This window comes from Oreochromis niloticus, linkage group LG9 (genome assembly GCF_001858045.2).
Source record: "Oreochromis niloticus isolate F11D_XX linkage group LG9, O_niloticus_UMD_NMBU, whole genome shotgun sequence".
Lineage (NCBI taxonomy): Eukaryota > Metazoa > Chordata > Actinopteri > Cichliformes > Cichlidae > Oreochromis > Oreochromis niloticus.
This window is the reverse complement of record NC_031974.2, coordinates 28587304-28605437: the sequence shown is the minus strand read 5'-3', so window position 1 is coordinate 28605437 and position 18134 is coordinate 28587304. Positions and strand designations below refer to the sequence as shown.

Here is an 18134-nt window from a genome sequence, read left to right as displayed (position 1 = left end):
CAGTGTGGGTCAAAACACTGAAAATAAATAAATAAATGTTTTTGTCATCACTGCCTCCACCCACAGTTTTTAAACCCACACCAGAAGTTCACTTTCTGAAAGTTGTGATGAATTGAGGCAGCTCGCTCTGAGCAGTATTTGCTTTTAAGGGAATAGCATTATATTTTGTATGTAGCATTACGTAGGAGCAGGTAGTGGATAATAGCTACTGATTTGTAAATAACAGGACATGAATAACCTCACCTTATTATATAATATCACACTACAGTATGTTTTTAACTAGCAAGGCAGCTCATTCACTTCTATTCGCAATACTTTATTAAAAAACCTTTAACACATTTTGAAGTTTGACCTTATTTGACCTTGCAGAAGAGGTCAGAGGTCCAAAGTAACGTTATATCTAGAATTCCCATATATCATTCCCTATATGCCTATGCCAATAGCAGTAAAAATCAGACTCATAAATTCCTCTATATAGCATTTATTTTCAATCTGACCTTCAGACCATATCTATCTATTGACCTTGAAGTCAAATGTGTCACTTATTTCAATTTCATTTATACAGCGCCAAATCACAACAAGGCCATTTATATTGTAAGGCAGACCCTACAAATGTGTCACATTTTAATTCTTTATATACTAACAATAAACAGCACGCTTGTAAGAAACATAGTTTTCTAAGTTATAAGGCTTTTTGTCTATTGTTGACCTGTAAGTCATTAAGTTGACCTTGAAGACCTTGGGGGTTGTAAGGAAATTTTTAACGGACTGTTAACCCTATAATGCCCTTTGTATCATATTTGATACATAAGTATCAAAATGTTATGGACAAACTCTTTTTTTGTCTAAAATTAACATTGTTGTTAACAAAAAGTTGCCAAAAATGTCCAATGTATCAAATGCGATACAAAAATATATAATAAATATATAATAAAAAGATATCATACACAACATGATATAGCAAAAAAAAAAAATGTGGATTTTGTTATAAGGGTTAATAAACATTTCAGTTCCCCCCCAAAATCTGAATTTTCCAGCTATTTTTTGATGGATTTGGTCTTACAGGGTTAACATAATGGACCTCTACACGCCGACCAATTTTATCCAAATTCATCCTAATTTTTTGAGGTATTGTGTTTACAGAAAGAAAGAATGACATGGACACACACTATGCCAAAACCTAACCTCTTCGCAGAGGTAAATATACAGTAAAGATGCTAACTATCCACTCCTGTCAGCACAGTCAATGTCAATATGTCACTTCACATTTTTGTACTTGTCTCATCTTTCTGTAATATCTTTGGTTTTCAAAGCAAAATCCTTACCCTGTTCACTTTAAATAGAGCCATATCAATTCTGCTTCTAGACGACGCTAAGACGGGATTTCCCTCGAGTTCTGCTAATCAGTGTCAGCGCATAACACGGGTGCACGTCTGCCTTTCTTAATAAGCTCTGCCATTGTGAATTCTTGTTCACATGACGAAAATAACATGAAAGAGGACTAATAAAACAGACTTCAATACTCAAGGGCTGGCCCTATATCTTATTACCAGTGGAGCAGCAGTGGTGTGCCCAACAGTGTCGACGATCAGACGCAATTAAGAGCTCAGCGGCTCAGAGAGAAAGACTGAGACCTCTCGGTAGTGAGCAAACAGTTCACATCTCATGGCGGATGGGAAAATAGAGATTAAGAAAACAGAGATACATGTCCACTCTGTGTTTTTTTTCCCTAAACATCAGTTTGACAAATACCGAAGAAAATCCAGAGCAAATGCAGCCTGCCTTCATCTGTGTAGGAACACGGTGGGAAGCATGCTGCTGTGTTTTACCCAAACTCAATTGGACAGCGGAAATAACAGCAGAAGATGCCGGCCACTCCAAACCAATTTAACTGACAAACCGACACTGATAATTCTCCAGAAAATTGCATGCAAAATGTTTTAACTTTCAAGGTCTGACTTTTTGGCCCGTCATTTTCTAAATAGCTCTGCTAGGAGCAACAATTAGCCGCATTCTTTCCTCCAAGGTCAAAAAGTTACAGAGTAAAAAAGAAACCAAAAAACTGAAGTCACTGTAAGTTATTATTGATAAATAACATAGAGGTATTTGACATCCCACATGTCCCGCGACTTGGTTATCTGTGTGTGGGACAACAGTTTAGATTATCGGTGACCTGACAGGGTGTTTGGAAAAAGGATATGATTCCTTATTTAAAGTTCCTGAACTTTCAATGCACAGCAGGGATGGATATGAGATCAAGTGTGAATGAATTAACAAAGGAATTAACTTGATTACATTTTTCCAATTATGAAGAATAAATCCCATTGTTGTTACAGATCAATCGTTGGAGAGTAGAACGGCTTAAAGCAACTATTTTCGAATTTTAATTTAAATTTTGTTTTAATTTAAAAATCCCTTTAATCAAGTCTAATGAAAATTAGAATGAACAGTGCGGGTAGCTGTCCTTAGTTTCTCTCCCCTAACATCGCCCTCCTTCCATAAGTGTGTCATATTTCCAAGAGTGAAAAGGCACATGCAGTGACTGCTGATAAGCAATTATGTCTAGGTCAAAGGTTGGATCCAGAAATTAAGAATTAGTCCAGGAAATGTAGCTTTAGGTAATAGAGAAAACTAATGTTTTTGCAGTTTGGCAGTTTCGCTGTCTAAAAGGTTGATGGCATCACACGACAGCACCAGTGACAGTTTCATGCTGTGTTATAACAAACTAATATTGTTGTTTTTGCTCTTTGCTTCATGCCACATCATTTGGAATTAATAAAAATTACTTTAATATTTTTAATCTATTTTAATTAAATGACCATCTTCTCCTTAACATGTGGGCCAATCACTACACATTCAGCAATTATTAACATCTATGTGTCTTTAAAAAAAAAAAAAATTATAAAACCCACTTTTTTGGATTTTCCTATATAATAATATGTTCATTTCATCATCCCCACGTGAACTCGATGTTACATTCTCCAGCTGCATTTGTTTCAATGCACGTTGCCTCAGTAACGATATTTTGCTCAACTCCCCACTAAATACAGAATAAGTTTGTTGTTTGTAAAAACGACTGAAAAACAAAGATTTATTAGTGAGTGGCAGAAACACTCATATTACTACACAGCGTTCATGACCTCATTTTTGCTTTCCACGTGTTTATAAACCACTGTTGGATTTAATCATTAGAAATTCATTTTAAACTCTGGCTCCTGGTTTCTTTTGTCCTGCCTCCCTCCTCTCACGCCCAATCAGTCACTGCAGATGGCCGCCCCTCCCTGAACCTGGTTCTGTCGCAGGTTTCTTCCTGTTAAAAGGGAGTTTACCTTACATATAAAGCGCCTTAATTTGGTGCTATATAAGTACATTCAAGTTAACTGAATAGAAGTGTTAGTAAGCAATAAAAAAATATGTGTAGGCCTAAGAATCCATTCAGCTAGTAACCCTGGATTGATCCCGAAGAATTCTACTCGATACTCACCCAGGACTGGTTGAAGCCGTAGGTGTGCTGATGGTCCTCTACGTCGTCCTCCTGCTTGGCCTGCTGGAACTCATTCCTCAGTCTCTGTATCCGGTCATGGTTACTAGGCGCCATTTGACTGCTAGGAAAGGAAAAAAGAAAGGAAATGAGATATTTAGACTCATTAACGCTTTGGTACGCGTTGGTTTTGCTAGCATGCTGTTACAGGTAATTCTGCGTTTCAGCAATTTACTTGACCACATAAATGGTGCCAAGGATTTTTAAATCCGACAGTTACAATTTCTGTTCCAACACTCACATGTTTTTACTCCCACCCTTTTATCGCCTGTGAACATCACTATAACTGAAAGTGTCCCTCGTGCACCATTGTCAGTGATGCATGTCTCTTTCAGACTGCAGAAGAATGTTGGCCTTTTATGGTACGCAGTCATTAAACACTGTGGAAAACCCTCATTTACATCTCCTTCATTAAAGGCCTTTGAGGAGCCTGTCAATAGGAATCAATAGCTTTCCTTCAGCTTAATCAGGCTCTCCTTTTATCACCAGCTACAGAGGCAGCACATGACAAAATGCATAATTATGATGAGACAACCGGCTTGATAATAGGCCTGCATTTATGCATACCGCGGGGATGAAAGTGACCAAAGGTTAGGAATTTGAGCTGGGAGGGGATGCGAGAGGAGTGGGATGGATGGGGCGAGGAAAGGAGAGGGAGATAAAGGAAGGAGGACGATCGTGGGGATGGCTCCGTGTGGGAAAAAAGGGAAAGGTTAATCAAGAGCATGTGAGAAAAGGAAAAGAAACAAAGTCAACCCCAGACGAAATTTCCAGTGAAACTGAAAGCAGGGAAGCACGGCGCATGAAATAAAGAGCAGAGGGAGACAAAAAGCCAAGACCAAAAAAAAAAAAAAAAATGGACCCTTGATATTAAGACCTGTCAGCCTGTCAGTGTGTCCTCCTGAGCAGCACTTACAGGTAGCACAGCAGCAGTGGAAGTGATTGCTTATTTGGACCCAGAGGATTCTGAGCACAATTATGGTGATAATTGCAGATTAGAATGAGCACATCCTTCTGATGATAATGGGCACTAGGACATGCTGCCAATCAAGCTTCATTAAAAGCACAATAAATAGCGGCTCATAAAGGATGCACGGCTCTCGGAGCGTGCCCCCTTAGTAGCACTTGGCGAGACACAGTTATCGTGTTATTCGTACTTCCCGATCAAAATCAATTGTATTAGTTATACTTCATTTGATTCCTATAGCTTTATATGTGTGGGAGCGCAGGGAGCGTGCATTAGGAGTTTTTATGTGGATGTGGGCAATTAAGTGGCTCACTGGGGTGTGAGGTAGCTTATGCTTTTAGGGTGTGGAGTAATGGTGAAGTCCCTTTATTACTGTTCATTACAAAATCAATGTTCCCTCTCTATTTACTTGAGGTTGCTTAAATAGCAAATGCAATTTTAAATAAATTAAATTACTTAATTCTAGTCAATAGAACCGCACATGTGCACTCCTCTAAATGTTCTTCCTGTTATCATACAAGTTTTCATTACTTTAACTACAGAAGCATTGAGGCTTCAACATCAGTAGTGTGCTTCCATGTGATTACCAGTGCAATCGTTTGACTACATTTGCAGAGATTTTGTTGAAGATATTTTGAGCAAAAGTGTAATTTAAAAAAAACAAAACAGATCTGCAACTGTAGGTTTATGCTCTTCATCATCCCTGCTTGTTGAGAAAAAAAAGGTTTCACAACACTGTAATGCGTGGGAAAAGACTAAACGTGGATCTGTGAATGAGCTTAATCGCCGCTCAAAGAGAAAAGTGAGCTAACTCCAAATAAAAGGCTCATATTTTTTTTTCTGTGTGACCTTCCACGGAGGGTCAGTGCTACCATGAGGATCTTGAACATGCACCACTGGGTGAGAGGAACCAGCTGGTGATCCAGAAAGCACAGGTTATAAACAAGACAACTTAAGGCCATGTACACTCACTGCATAAAAAGCCCCTCTGCCCTTCTCTCACTCACCAAAGTATCAATGTGACAGTGAAGATCTGCTCCACTGTGTGGTAGACGATGGTGTGGGGTGTGGAGTAGGAAAACATGAGCGAAGACAAGGTCTCCGGCAATTTAAAGAACTAGCAGTTCTTTAATACATTTTTTCAAAGCACTACAACAAATGGAAATTGCATCGAGTGTGGGCCAGGAATGACGGCTGGATTTAACAAGGGGTGAATTTGTCGTAGGTGTTCAAAGGAGGCCTTTGTGATATCTAGATTAGATCTGGAGGGCCTTATCTTTTTTTGTCTTTCACCCACCGGTTACGGTGGGTACCATGATGGGATTCTTGGGAGTACTCTCAGGGTCTGTAAATATATTCATATGTTAATAAACAGAATTTGGGATTGGGGAAGAGCACGAATCAAGCCCAAACAGCCAGCCGAAACTGCCCCCTGTCAGTGTAACAGCCAGCAGCAGGCCTGTCTGCATGCACAAAGAAGATGGATTCAGTTGCCTTTGCTAAGAGCCCCACATCGCTCGGGCACCTCGGTGGGTAATTAGTCAGCATGATTGTTGCCGCTGCATCAGGTCACCACTTATAAATGCACTTCCGAATACATCAATGTCTGTAATTGGCCTGTAGAACACTTGCCATAAGGAAAGACCGGGCCAACGGAATATGGTACGAATGAGCACTGCTCATCAGTTTGCTGTAAGCAGTGTGTTTGTGCATAAAAGGGAAAAGGTCACAGGTGGCATGAGTGTCCTCAGGGGTGCAGGCGAGCTGTCTGCATCACCGTCACGCGGGATTGCAGCTAAAATATGCGTCAGTAGGAAACGGGATAGTGTGTGTAAAGTTATTAAAAAACATGGGGGGAGATAAAGTGTCCATATGCCACAGCATTTTCACAGGCAGCATCTTTATTCTGTCCGGTATAATGAGATTTGCTCCAAATTCATCTGTGACTTTGCGTGCTGAAATGTCAGCACTTGGCCTCCTGGGTTGGCCGTGTCTCTCCCAGATGCATGCAAACATCACGGCGCGACACAGACGGCAACACAAAGATGGAGGAAGAGACAAAAGAGCCAACACGTCTTTCTTTTCCCTCTCTCGACTATTATGGATGCCTGTATTCAATAAAGACACACCGATGCTGAATTTACTGACTTTTTTCTGAGCACTTATCGAGAGTAGTGAACCTGCAAATTCCTGGCCTGCAAAGTCAGGTCACAACAACAATTCAGAAAGAACTCAGAGCTTCTCTGATGAACTAGCAATGAGTCAATCACATTAAAAAACATCAGCCTATACAGAAACAGCTCTGCCACTCTTTAGCAGCAAACTGTGAGGCACCGGTAGTGTGCATGTGTCTGTGTGTACCCCCACACCCATCCACACCTGTGCTTTCACATGGACATGTTGACAGGGGTCATGAACACTCTAAAGCTGCATTTGGGGGTATGTGGATGTCTGTCTGTGTAATAGTCATCCTTTGATCTGAGAGGATTTAGCAGATGCCTCGCACACCACAAGGCTTAGGCCCAGGATGTAAACTATGCAGGAGCCCTCATATTTGCTTCTGTTGGTGGATCAAAGCTGCGCTGAGTCTCTACATGCCCCGTAAACACCGCCACCGGCCAATAAATGAGTAATCCAATCACCAAGAGTGTAATACGGGTCATATGAGCATACCTAAGTTCAGGGGTATTCGAATGAGAGCGGCAGAGTGTTATAATCCTCGGGATAAGATTTCAAGAGATGAAGTTTGACTGGAGTTGGGGGTGTTGCTACAGAAATGTTCATTTCCAACTAAAAGTGGAAAAGGGCTGAACTGCCGGAGCTTCCGTGCGACTTTAAAATCATACATTCTGTTATTTCTTATCTGATCGCTGTTGATTGAAATTCTATCAGATTATCTGGTTTCTTACTGGCCGCAGTATCTCTGTGCAGCAGATGAGGGGGGGCAGACTTCTTAAGTTTGGGCCCTTTGGCAATCTTGCATCAAGTCAAAGGCTTAGCTCATCTTTATTCCACCGCCCTGTGGACTTTCATTTATTTCAAAGACAGAAAGATGAGGCATTTTGGGGGAAATGGACAGCCTTTGGGACCTACCACGATGATAGAAAGAGATTAGATCTGCATTACTGCTGGTCATTTTTGAAGGGGAGAGGGACAAAGATAAACTTTTTTTTAGCGTCTTCAGAAGGAAATCAGCATATATCGGCCCTTCTGCCATGATTTTTTGCCAGCAATCAAATGGAAGCATTTGAAGCGTATATCCCCCTCCCAGCATTTCTTTCTGTCTTCACTTTCCACTTTCTTTTCCATCTTCATAAAAAAGTTTTTCCAGTTTTCTCTCGCCTCATCTCTCCTTCATTTCTTTCTTCTTCTTCTTCCCATATGTTTTATTTCTGAATGCCTCAGTGCTCCTCTGTGGCTAGAGGGATAGGTCATGAATTCCCTTCTGTCCCCCTCGTCCTCTCCCCACTAGCCTGGTAAGTGACAGCTGCAGGCTGGACAAAGGCCTGATAATACCCTGGATTTGTCAGGCTCTGACTTCACCCATGTCCTCTTGTGACTGATGCACCGACAGCGGTGCCTTGCCAGCTAAAATCCCCACCTCTAATGTGGAGCTGTGACTGTATGCGCGTGAATCTGTATCCACGGTTCCTTTCAGACTCAAAAGCACCACATATAGGGTCCTTAGGGGTCCTAAGGAGGCCATCGTGTGGGATCCCTGCCTGGGATGTGGTAGTGGCGTGACTCGGGAGCACGGAGCTCTGATTAACCCTCCAACAGGCTGTCCAGAATGAAAGGAACCGCAGAAGGCTCTCCTCTACGAAAAGCACGACTCCAAAGAAATAAAGAAAAGGTTTGTTCCTCTTAAGTACCTGTAGTCCTGTGTACTTTAAAAGCTCCCCTGCCCCAGCAAACATAAACCCTGCAACCTTCAATGCTTCTGCTTCACTCCAATTTCTTTCTTTTATTGCAAAGACATCAACTCTTCATGTCATTACCATTTTCTGTCTTCTCTGTTCAGTTTGCAGGATTTCTAAACACAGATCAAAGTGAGGAATTTCCCCTTTCTGCTTTCTATCCTATCTTTTCTAATAGCAACTTTTAAACCTTTGGTTGCGTAAACATTATAATGGAACTAGTCAAAGAAACCTTTCTTTCTGCATGATGTGCTGTATATTATGAAGGTACATGGACTTAGCTAAGATTTGTGTAAATGATAGGCTCCCTGAAAGCTTTACTTGTCCTCATTTCTGGTAACTTCTCTTTAAATTGTTTTCTAGGAAGAACAAAGCACGGCTGCATTCTCCAAAGAGATTAACTTTGAAGTTAAGGCCCATAATCCAAATCTATTGATTCAGAGAAGGGTGCTCACTCTGAGAGAGAGGGAGCATGGTCAAGACTGCACAACGTAATAAATACACTCTTACTGTTATGTGCATACATGAAGGTGCCATTGTGCAATGAGACAAAGATGTGTTGCATGCTAATGATTTAAAACTCATCACATGATCGAAACTTGTAACTGCACAAGAAATGACTTGGCTGCATCATGCTACACGCAGTAAATCTTTTATTTTCAAAGCAGCATATATATAGAGTTGAAACATATGTACAGTGTTGCAGCTGTTTATGTTGCACATAAACAAAATTCCTCTTTAGGGTAAGAAGAATGAAGTGTCAGCCTTATTAGCCTTAAATAAGGTGTGAAGGCCATGGGCTAAAGTATCCATCTAAACAGGTTAAGTCAGCTTTTACGAGCCTATTCGATCTTTACAGACAACTTTTATGAGATATGAGCTTGCTTGACACTAAGAGGCCAGTGGAGAAGTGCACTGGGAGTATGCTATATGACTTTGGCTTCCAGTATCCGGACTATGACGCTAAAATATTTTGTCTAAGTATAGGTTGGCGCCATGGAATATGAAATGTGTTGCTGTATTTTGCATTAGGGGACCTCAAATATAAATTCCCAGGGAGACTGGTGCATTGCAGCAACAAGTCACCTTTGCAGGTTTGTCTGTGGAGGGCCACTCTAAAACTGAGTGGGAGCTGCAGAGCTTGGCAGAATCACAGACTAGACGATCGTCAGCACTTAGACAAGAAGGAGCCGAGTTGATCTTGAGACAAATTTGGTCAGCCAAGTGTGTGTGCCTGAAGTGCTTCGTATAAAATAACATCTGATGTTGAACAAGCTACAAAATTAAAGATATTTCATGAAAGTTTTAAACACTAAGTTTTGGAACAGTGGAGCAGGAAAAACAAAAAAAGGGAGGGGGATGCTTTTGTTTGGCATTGTTTTGACACAGCTATACTCCCCGGAAACATTCTTACAAAGATTGCCAACCTGCTAGGCCAGGTCCAACTGTGCTCTTCACAGAGCTGTGTGAACCCAAAACCCAGTGCCAAGCTCTGCCTTTTACACTTGCATTCTCAAACTGCCTCATCCTTCAGATGCTATCGTATGCTGGAAGGCACACGGGCAGCTTATTAGAGAGGCCCAAGTTTTCCAATCCACTGTATGAAAACAGACAGCGGAGGGAGGCAATTAAAAAAACAGATCTCTGTGAGTTTTAAAAAGAGAAGGGGATTGAAGAATAATCAAATGAGATATTTGGGAATGTCGCTTCAAATATTGAATGCCATCCAGTGTACCTTTTTTAAAATGTCTCAGATTTCCTTTGATGCTAAATTGGTTTTCAGTGAGCTTTTACGTCAGATAGATTCATGTAACTTCCTGAGATTAGCCAAAACTTTAACACAATAGCGTTTTGCATTTCCTACTTGGGAAACTTTGGTGTTCACTTATTGTGAAAGCGCTTGGAGAGGCTTTAAACTAAAGAGAAATCATTAAGGACTTTATTATGAAAGCATGAGAGGGCTATCCACACCAACACCTTTAAAATCAAGCGCATTTTTACCACAAGGTCTCTGTAAACATGACAGCAGCAACATCGCTGCGTACTTTGAAATATAGTCGCTCGTGTGCCGAAAAGAATCATTTGGATTAAAAGACAGCCACGGTCCTTTAATACAAATATATGCAAACCTATCACCATGTGAAGGAGCAGATGATTCCACTCCAGAAGCAGATATTCACATGCAGCTGAACCCCTCTGACTCGTTTGCTATTCTAGCACATTGCCAAAGTGACACGCTCTCACTGGCTACCTATAATGAAAGGCTAATATTAGATTTCAAATGGGCCCAAGCAGCAGCAGCGGTGCACCAGCCATATATTACATATGCTTTCAGAAGTGTATCATTTGACATCTGGTGCATCATTTTCAGAGGGACATGTTGGTTTGGAGGGTTTACTTCTCCACTGTTGCATTTCTTTTTACACGTACACCCACTTTTAAAATCCCTTTTTTTTTTTTTACTGACTAACAAGCAGAGCAGATATCCTGTCTTTTATTAGGTCTCCCGGGTTAATTTGAGAAGCCTTATACCTGTAAAGAATCTCATTTACTTCAGCAAGACGCCACACTGTGCTGAATGCAGACAATCGCTCCCTTTGCAAATGTCAGTGCCTGACGCTCAGCAGGTGAACCACGAGCCAGTGGTAAATAATTCACAGCAGACCGGTGTAGCTTTCCTCGCCATCCCATACACAACCAACATCCCCCCCACCACCACCCAAGTCTTTTCTGCTACGACCCCCTGTGCCGCCACTACTTCCTCTATACATAATTAACGAGAGAGGCACGGTGGGATGCCCGTCAGTCAGAGCCAGGGCCACTTTAAACAATAACAATATTGATAGTGGGTGTAATAAAGCGGAATTAAAAAGATGGATTCTAAAGATTTTTTCGTGCTCCTGGCGCAGCTGCTCCCAGCTTTAAGTGGTGAGGAAAGGGAAAGGGGTTTGCAGGGGGGCTTCTTGGGAATGGATAGAAGTACAAACCAAAAAAGGAGGAGGGGGGCACATGTGCCCTTTTACCCTCCCCCTCCTTGTCAGCCCCTGATGTCCTGTACTAACTGCTTTGCTGCTGCGTCCATTACTGGATTAAGTCTCGGAGTCTCGGAAAGAGGGAAGACGGAGGAGGTCAGGGGTCATAACCTTTAGTAATGGTCAGCCAGACAGATGAGCAAAGAAAGAAAGAGAAAAACAACACTGGCAGGATAATTTCAATTTAGGCTATCAATATTGTGTAATGATCAATGTGAAGGTCAAGAGGTTGGCAGATAATGACAGATGGGCAGATGAGAAAAAGAAGAAAGAAGGAAAATGAGAGAACTGAAGTTAAAAAAAAAAAAAAAGCCAATCGGTGTTGGAATATCAAACATTTGCTGATGATTTTGTCACCTGCCAGAGTGACAGAAATAGAAGCCGAGCACCAAAAAAACTTGACAAAACTGAAATGCGCTAGAAAGATATTTGTACGACTCCTAAAAACAAAAAAACCCAAACTGAAAGCAGTGGAGAAATCCTGCCATTACTGCTATCTCCCATCAACCTGCAGGAGCCTTACATATGTTAATGCCCCTTCAACCTGTGACCCTCACATTCATGGCATCATTATCAACCCAGCCAGACATAATGTTGGCCTGTCACCGCCATGATCTATGGCCACAGTGGCTCTCTGCCTTAATGAAGCCGTAACGCTGCCTTAAACTACCGAAGCCGCGACGAACCTGGGCACGACTGTCTATCGGCTTAATGTGAGTGTGCATCCATCATCATGCATCAGCCATCCATCAATCAAAGCCCATGTGACAGCTGGGACCCCGCACCTAACCCCCACCACACCACACACACACACACACATATGCACAAACACACACAAACTCATTGGTTGTGATTACGATCTCAATTATCATCATGACCGCGGGCCACCGCTTCCCCTGTGACCGACATGCTAATAAGAAGCACTGGCAGTCAATAATCAAGCCATGGAAAAGGGCACTGGGTGAAGATTTGGTCAAGTTTAATTGTATCACTTAACGTCCATTGGTTTAAATTAATAATCTTGGAACCCTATTACAAAATGACATGGTTTGGGGAAAAGCAAAGTCAACTCATGTCTCTTTTAAGGACCAACCCAGTGTTCCACACGCGCACCTGCTCACACCATGAGGAAATCAAAGGTGACCTTAAGGTGTCTTAAAGGGTCCGTGTTCCATGCAATAAAGAATCTTGACATTAGTTGTTACGAGTCTACAAGACAGCAGCTGTGGCATCATCGCAGGACTGCAAACATTCCTGTGCATGAAAGCTTTTCACCTGCTGAGCGGGACCGAGCGTAGCTGAAGCAGGTCTCACAGGTTATTTCTTTAAGCTAACATCACTGCCGCCCTGTTGTTTCTTCTCAGCCACGGGGATTTCAACCAGTGTAACTTAAGACGGGCTTTAGACTTCAGTGAGCACACAGATATCTGATAATGTTTGTCCAAGCCTTTCAACAGATAGCTAATATGGATCACATTCTGTCACGTGGCCAGAGTGTTAGCGTTTCACACAAATGTGTTGGGAGTTTTGTCTGTTTCCGTTTCTTTTTCTCCGCAGGTGTATTCGCAGAGTAATCTTTGCTTTCTAATCCCCACACTAACACACTTCTGAGTCAGAAAAGGAAAAAAAGAAAAGAAATATAGAGCTGTGATGAGAGGGATAGATGGAAGAAGGGCAGCAGAAAAAAACTATACAGAAGCAGAGTTTGTGTCCTCAATAACAGAAATGTATCTAATTAACTTCTTCCACTGAGGGAGTCCGTGTCTGCCAATACAACAGTCATGATAGGAAACTGCAGCTTGTTGAGAAAACTTAGTAAATGTCACAGGAATAAGAAAAGAGAAATCTCATAAATATCCTCTCTCCGGTGTTTCTCCTATTTCATCTCCTAACAGCGTCCCTATTTTTGGCAAGGCTGTGTTCAGGGACAAAAACCTCTATAAGTGGCCACATTTTAAATGTGACACAGCAAAGCACTCAGCCAAACTCCTAATGTGTCTTGTGGTGTCCGAAAGAATTATTCAGGCCTGGTTAGGAGGGGTGGGGGCTCACTTCGGTGGCAGGGATTTAGACTGCGTTTTAAGAGGGAGCCAGGAGACACTGATGACAAAACACTGTCACCTTCAGGTGGTTAAAGGAATGGGTGTCAGGGAACACACAGGAGATGGTAGTCCCGCAGTTCAGGACAAGCCACGGGGGATTTAGCCCGAGAGCTGACAGAAAAGACCAAGCGGTCATGGGCTTGCCCACAGATGGCAAACGTGGTAGCTGATGTGCGAATGAATGCACCAGTGAGTCAAAACTAAATTAAGATACTGTCACTACATCTGCCTGTTCACACACACACAAGCATGTACACATATGTGCATACACATCCACATAAAATGCTCATTATCCTTAACCCCCAGTGTGGAGGTGGGGGGTGAGGGGGCATGGGAACAAAAAAGCATTAAGCAGGAGTGAGCCCTTTAATTACAGGCCAGTGTTTGGAGAACTCTCAATGGTGCTGAGAACAATGGAGGGCTCTGGTAATAGTCAACCTGCTGAGTTAACACATATCCTCAAGGTATGACATCACACACACACACACACACACACACACACACACACACACACACACAAAGTCAGCGGTCATGTCACGGACATGAGGCAATAAGTGCAGAGCTGGTTGCCGAGAACAGCCCGACTGGTGGAAGGAAATTTAAAGCACACTTGATTAGATTTCTCCTCCACGCAAAGCAAAAGTTAATTTCTCATTATTTGGCATTATTTCCTGTCTAAAGCTGCAGCTTGCCAACTTATTTTTGATATTTTTGATGCGACTGCTGAAAACAATCCAGATCAACAGTTAGTTGATTGCACGTCTCTTTGTCTCTTTCATGTGTCTCCGAGTGAGTTTCTGTAAGTTGCTTAAGATCAAAACCACCTCACAAAAAGAAGCTCTGTTAAAGCAGAATTGCAACCAGCTGTATGCTCTGTAGTAAAATGCAGTTAGAGGCCTGAAGGATGATAAAGATGAAATACTAAAATGACTAAACTGGCTCACATATGATTCCCTCAGTGTGGTGAGGTGTCTCATTATATCTGGGTGCTTGTAGTAGTGAATGTGTGACGTATGAGACCTATAAATAACTCGAGCGGTGATTGTGACCATATGACCGTAAGAAAAGTGACAGCTTTCCCAGTCGGTGCATTTGACAGGCTTAAGGATAACTCCACATGCCTGGCAAATTGGATTGGCGCTCTGTTGCCTCTGCAAAGGAAGGAAAACAGACAAATCCTTGGCCGTCTCCCTCCTAATAACTTCCTTTTCATGTTTTAAAGTCCACGATAAGCGAAGGGAGGCCAGGAAGGGACAGATAAATCATCATCGGTGCACATTAAAGACCATTATCGCTTTTAAATAGTCCCACGCACTGCCCATTTTCCAACAAAGCAATGGCAAGGTGATCTCCCGACAAAGACGGGGAAAAGAACAAGACAGCTTTTGAAAGTTCTGACAGCACGACAGGTTCTGAAGGACGTGAATGGGTCAAATGCGAAAGACAACTTTTAAATCCAACATCCAAAGACAAAGCCCGACCCTGCCCATATTTCACCAGCACCACCCAACATCCCCAGGAACTGTCAGCCATCTCCACACCCAAATTCAGCTCCACCAACCATCGGCTAGGACTTAAAAAAAAAAGAAATTATCTCAACAAGTGCTATCTGTGCTTTTGTGAGGTTGATTAAAACCAAGGCATTCCCAAAAATAGCTTTAACAGGCCTCAAAGGCCAGCTAATATAGCAAAGCTTAACTTGTGCCATAACTCTGGGATCTTGCAAAGATTAATGAGAGGGGAGAAAAAGGAGAGCGAGATATTGGTGTGTAAATGGGAGGCAGAAACTTCAATGAGCAAAAGCAGCTGGTGGCAGTAAATAGTGGCTGCCAATTGGCTGCTGTTCACAGAACGCCAATCTCCAAAACAGGGAGCGGTGGTAGTGCCAAAAATGGAACAAGAGAGGAAATAAAAAAAAATAAAACATTGATTAAGCTCTCAACAGTTGCCTTAACTTGAGTAACAAGGTGGACTGGGCAATGTTTTCTACTTTCAGATCTCAAATTAGAAGATTTTACAGGAACAGAAAGAACTGGCAGCTCCACGTCGAGGAATTCACTGGCTTTACCTTTGAGTATAAAAAGAAAGCCCAATCAAATAAAACGACGGGCACACGTCACTGGAAGATGTGTGCTGTGAAATGGTCAAAAGTCAAGGAATCAACTGGAAAATCCTTCAAAATCCAATCACATCCAATAAAAAGAAACCATAAAAACTGCTGCATGGATTTGCTTCATTCCTTTTTTGCAGGTTCAGTATGTGCATATTGATGTACTTATCGGTGTGTGTGGCCCACCATGAATTTGTCTTATGACAGACTGATGAAGTTTTTCCATACTTCTATGACTGCTATGCTTATTTTATTTTTCTTCAGGCTGTTTAAGAACTCAAACCTTGCGCTTTCACTAGTGGTGGCTTATGGTAGCTTTCCCTGCATAAATCCACATTTGCACAAGGCCATTACAATATTCCCCAAATGGGCGATTTCCAAACTTATGTAGCATGAATTAGCTGTTGCTCCAGTAAGTCCAATATTCTCCATCACCCGGGTTATTTCAGTAATGGCAGCTTTGCACGACAAGTGCTAATGGCTTGAAATGGTGACTTCTCTACAGGCACTTTTGGATTAATTTCCTGTGTTGAAAGGGAATAGATACACATGGCAAGGCCCACTCTAGACAAGTCAGGTCCCTGCATCTGTGATGTAAGTGGGCAAAGATTATGCGACGGCGGTGAGAGTAATGAGAGATCGGCGTGTTCTTTGGTCGCTGTGCCCCTTCAAGAGGAAAATCTCTGATAATGAACTCTAGACCTTTACGCTGCTCCTCAGCAGCCCAGACAGGGCGAAAGAGGGAGAGAGGGAGGGAGAGAGCGGGAAGCCATCGACAGAATTATCATTACATATAGTCAGGCTGGCTCTCATATCTCATGTCACCGTAACATGCTCACTTCACATCTGCAAAGATTTAATTAAAAACAAACAAAAAAGCATTTTTGACAAGCCTACAAAACCACACAGACTCCAAATAAGGACACTTGAAACCACGTAAACCTCCAGTGAGTCATCTGAATATTTAACATTAACAATGTTATTGACATTGTGCACAACAGCATTCACAACAACACTCTAAGCTGGCTCCTTGAAACTATTATCTATGCTACTTTGAAACACTGAGAAAAGTTCACCCACAGCAGAACAAAAACACACATTTTACACTCCAAGGCAGACTCACAGCTACCTGAGAGCTACCAGCATCTGATTTCACATGGTCACCTCATTGATCAGGGCCTATAATAGCTGAGATGGACAGCAGCTGTCCCTGCTATTACAATGTCATCTCATCCATTTACTTACAGATCAATGGGACAGTTGCTGAAATAGGCCTGCCATGCACTCCTCTCTTGCTCACCTGAGCTGGTCTTTGTCATACCAGAGGCTATCCTCTCTCACCTTACTGTTTGTTTGTGAGACGGGTGAGACTGTGGCCTGCACCCGAGAGCCAGAAACAAAGTTGCTTTATAAAAAAGTAATGAATCTTTCTGCCAAGCTTCCTTTTTAATTCAATTAAGTCACGTTCTTCTTTTACAGAGTGTTAAAAAAAAGGAAAAAAAAAGAAAGACCCCACCCCTCCTCAGTGAGACATAAAAGTGAGGTACAATTGCACTCCAGTAGGGGATTAACAGCTCAACATTAAAAATGACGATTCTCACTCAGGCTCCATCTTAAAGTCACCACACAGGGGAAGGGGATACTTGGGAACTCAAAGTGAAAGAAAAGCATGCGGGAGGGGTTGTTCAAAGGAGCCTCGGATGACATTGCTTTTCTATAGCCCTTTTCTCATGCCTGTGCACATGCATACAAACCCATGCATGCAGACCAATACACACACACACACACACACACACACACACACACACACACACACAGAGGCATTCTTTTCAGGATGGACTGACCACTGAAAGCCCTCCAAAGAGGAGGAATCAAATAAAGCCGTCAGTGGATGGAGATTAAAAGGAGTGCTACACAGTAAAAATCTGATTTATGAAGCTCAGGCTGAGTTGCTACAGGGGCTTTGGTGCCATGGTAACCCAATGAACAGTAAGGTCGAAGGGGCGGTTGAATAAAGAGCAGCAGAATGGCGAGGAAAGAAAAGGAAACTTTTAACCTCTCAATGTTCACATCTTTTCTTATAACCCTGAACCTTTACCAGACTAACGCATGAAGCTTGAGCTTCAATAGATGGGGTCAAAGTCCTCTTCATAAATTACAAAAAGCCTTTCTCACAGTTTCTATCCAGGACGGGGGCACAACTGTTTGTGCCCTGAATAGGACACGGATTTAATGATGACAAGTTCATGATTTTAACTTAGCTGAAATGGTTCTTTTCTTACTCGAGCTTTATTATTTCTTGGTGGCTGTTCTCTCTTCTGCTTCTTCTTTCCTCTACCATCAGTACAGCGAGACGCTCAGCCCACCCAGCCTTGCGTGGCACTTCCCGAGAGCCGCCGTAGCTGCTGCTGCATCAGTGTGTTGTTGTGTTTTGTCTGTGGGAGCTGTCCTGTGCCATGCTGCTG

The 18134-nt window shown here is 42.2% G+C and overlaps 1 protein-coding gene across 1 annotated transcript in view; it reads right to left on the bottom strand.

Annotated features, from left to right (window-relative positions):
* The window catches only part of LOC100702913 (partitioning defective 3 homolog), a 346275-nt gene that overhangs the window by 15071 nt on the left and 313070 nt on the right, over window positions 1–18134 (bottom strand). Inside the window, exon 22 of the mRNA XM_005471661.4 lies at window positions 3485–3605. Coding sequence (XP_005471718.1) covers window positions 3485–3605 — 121 coding nt within the window. The remainder of the gene's footprint in view (window positions 1–3484; window positions 3606–18134) is intronic.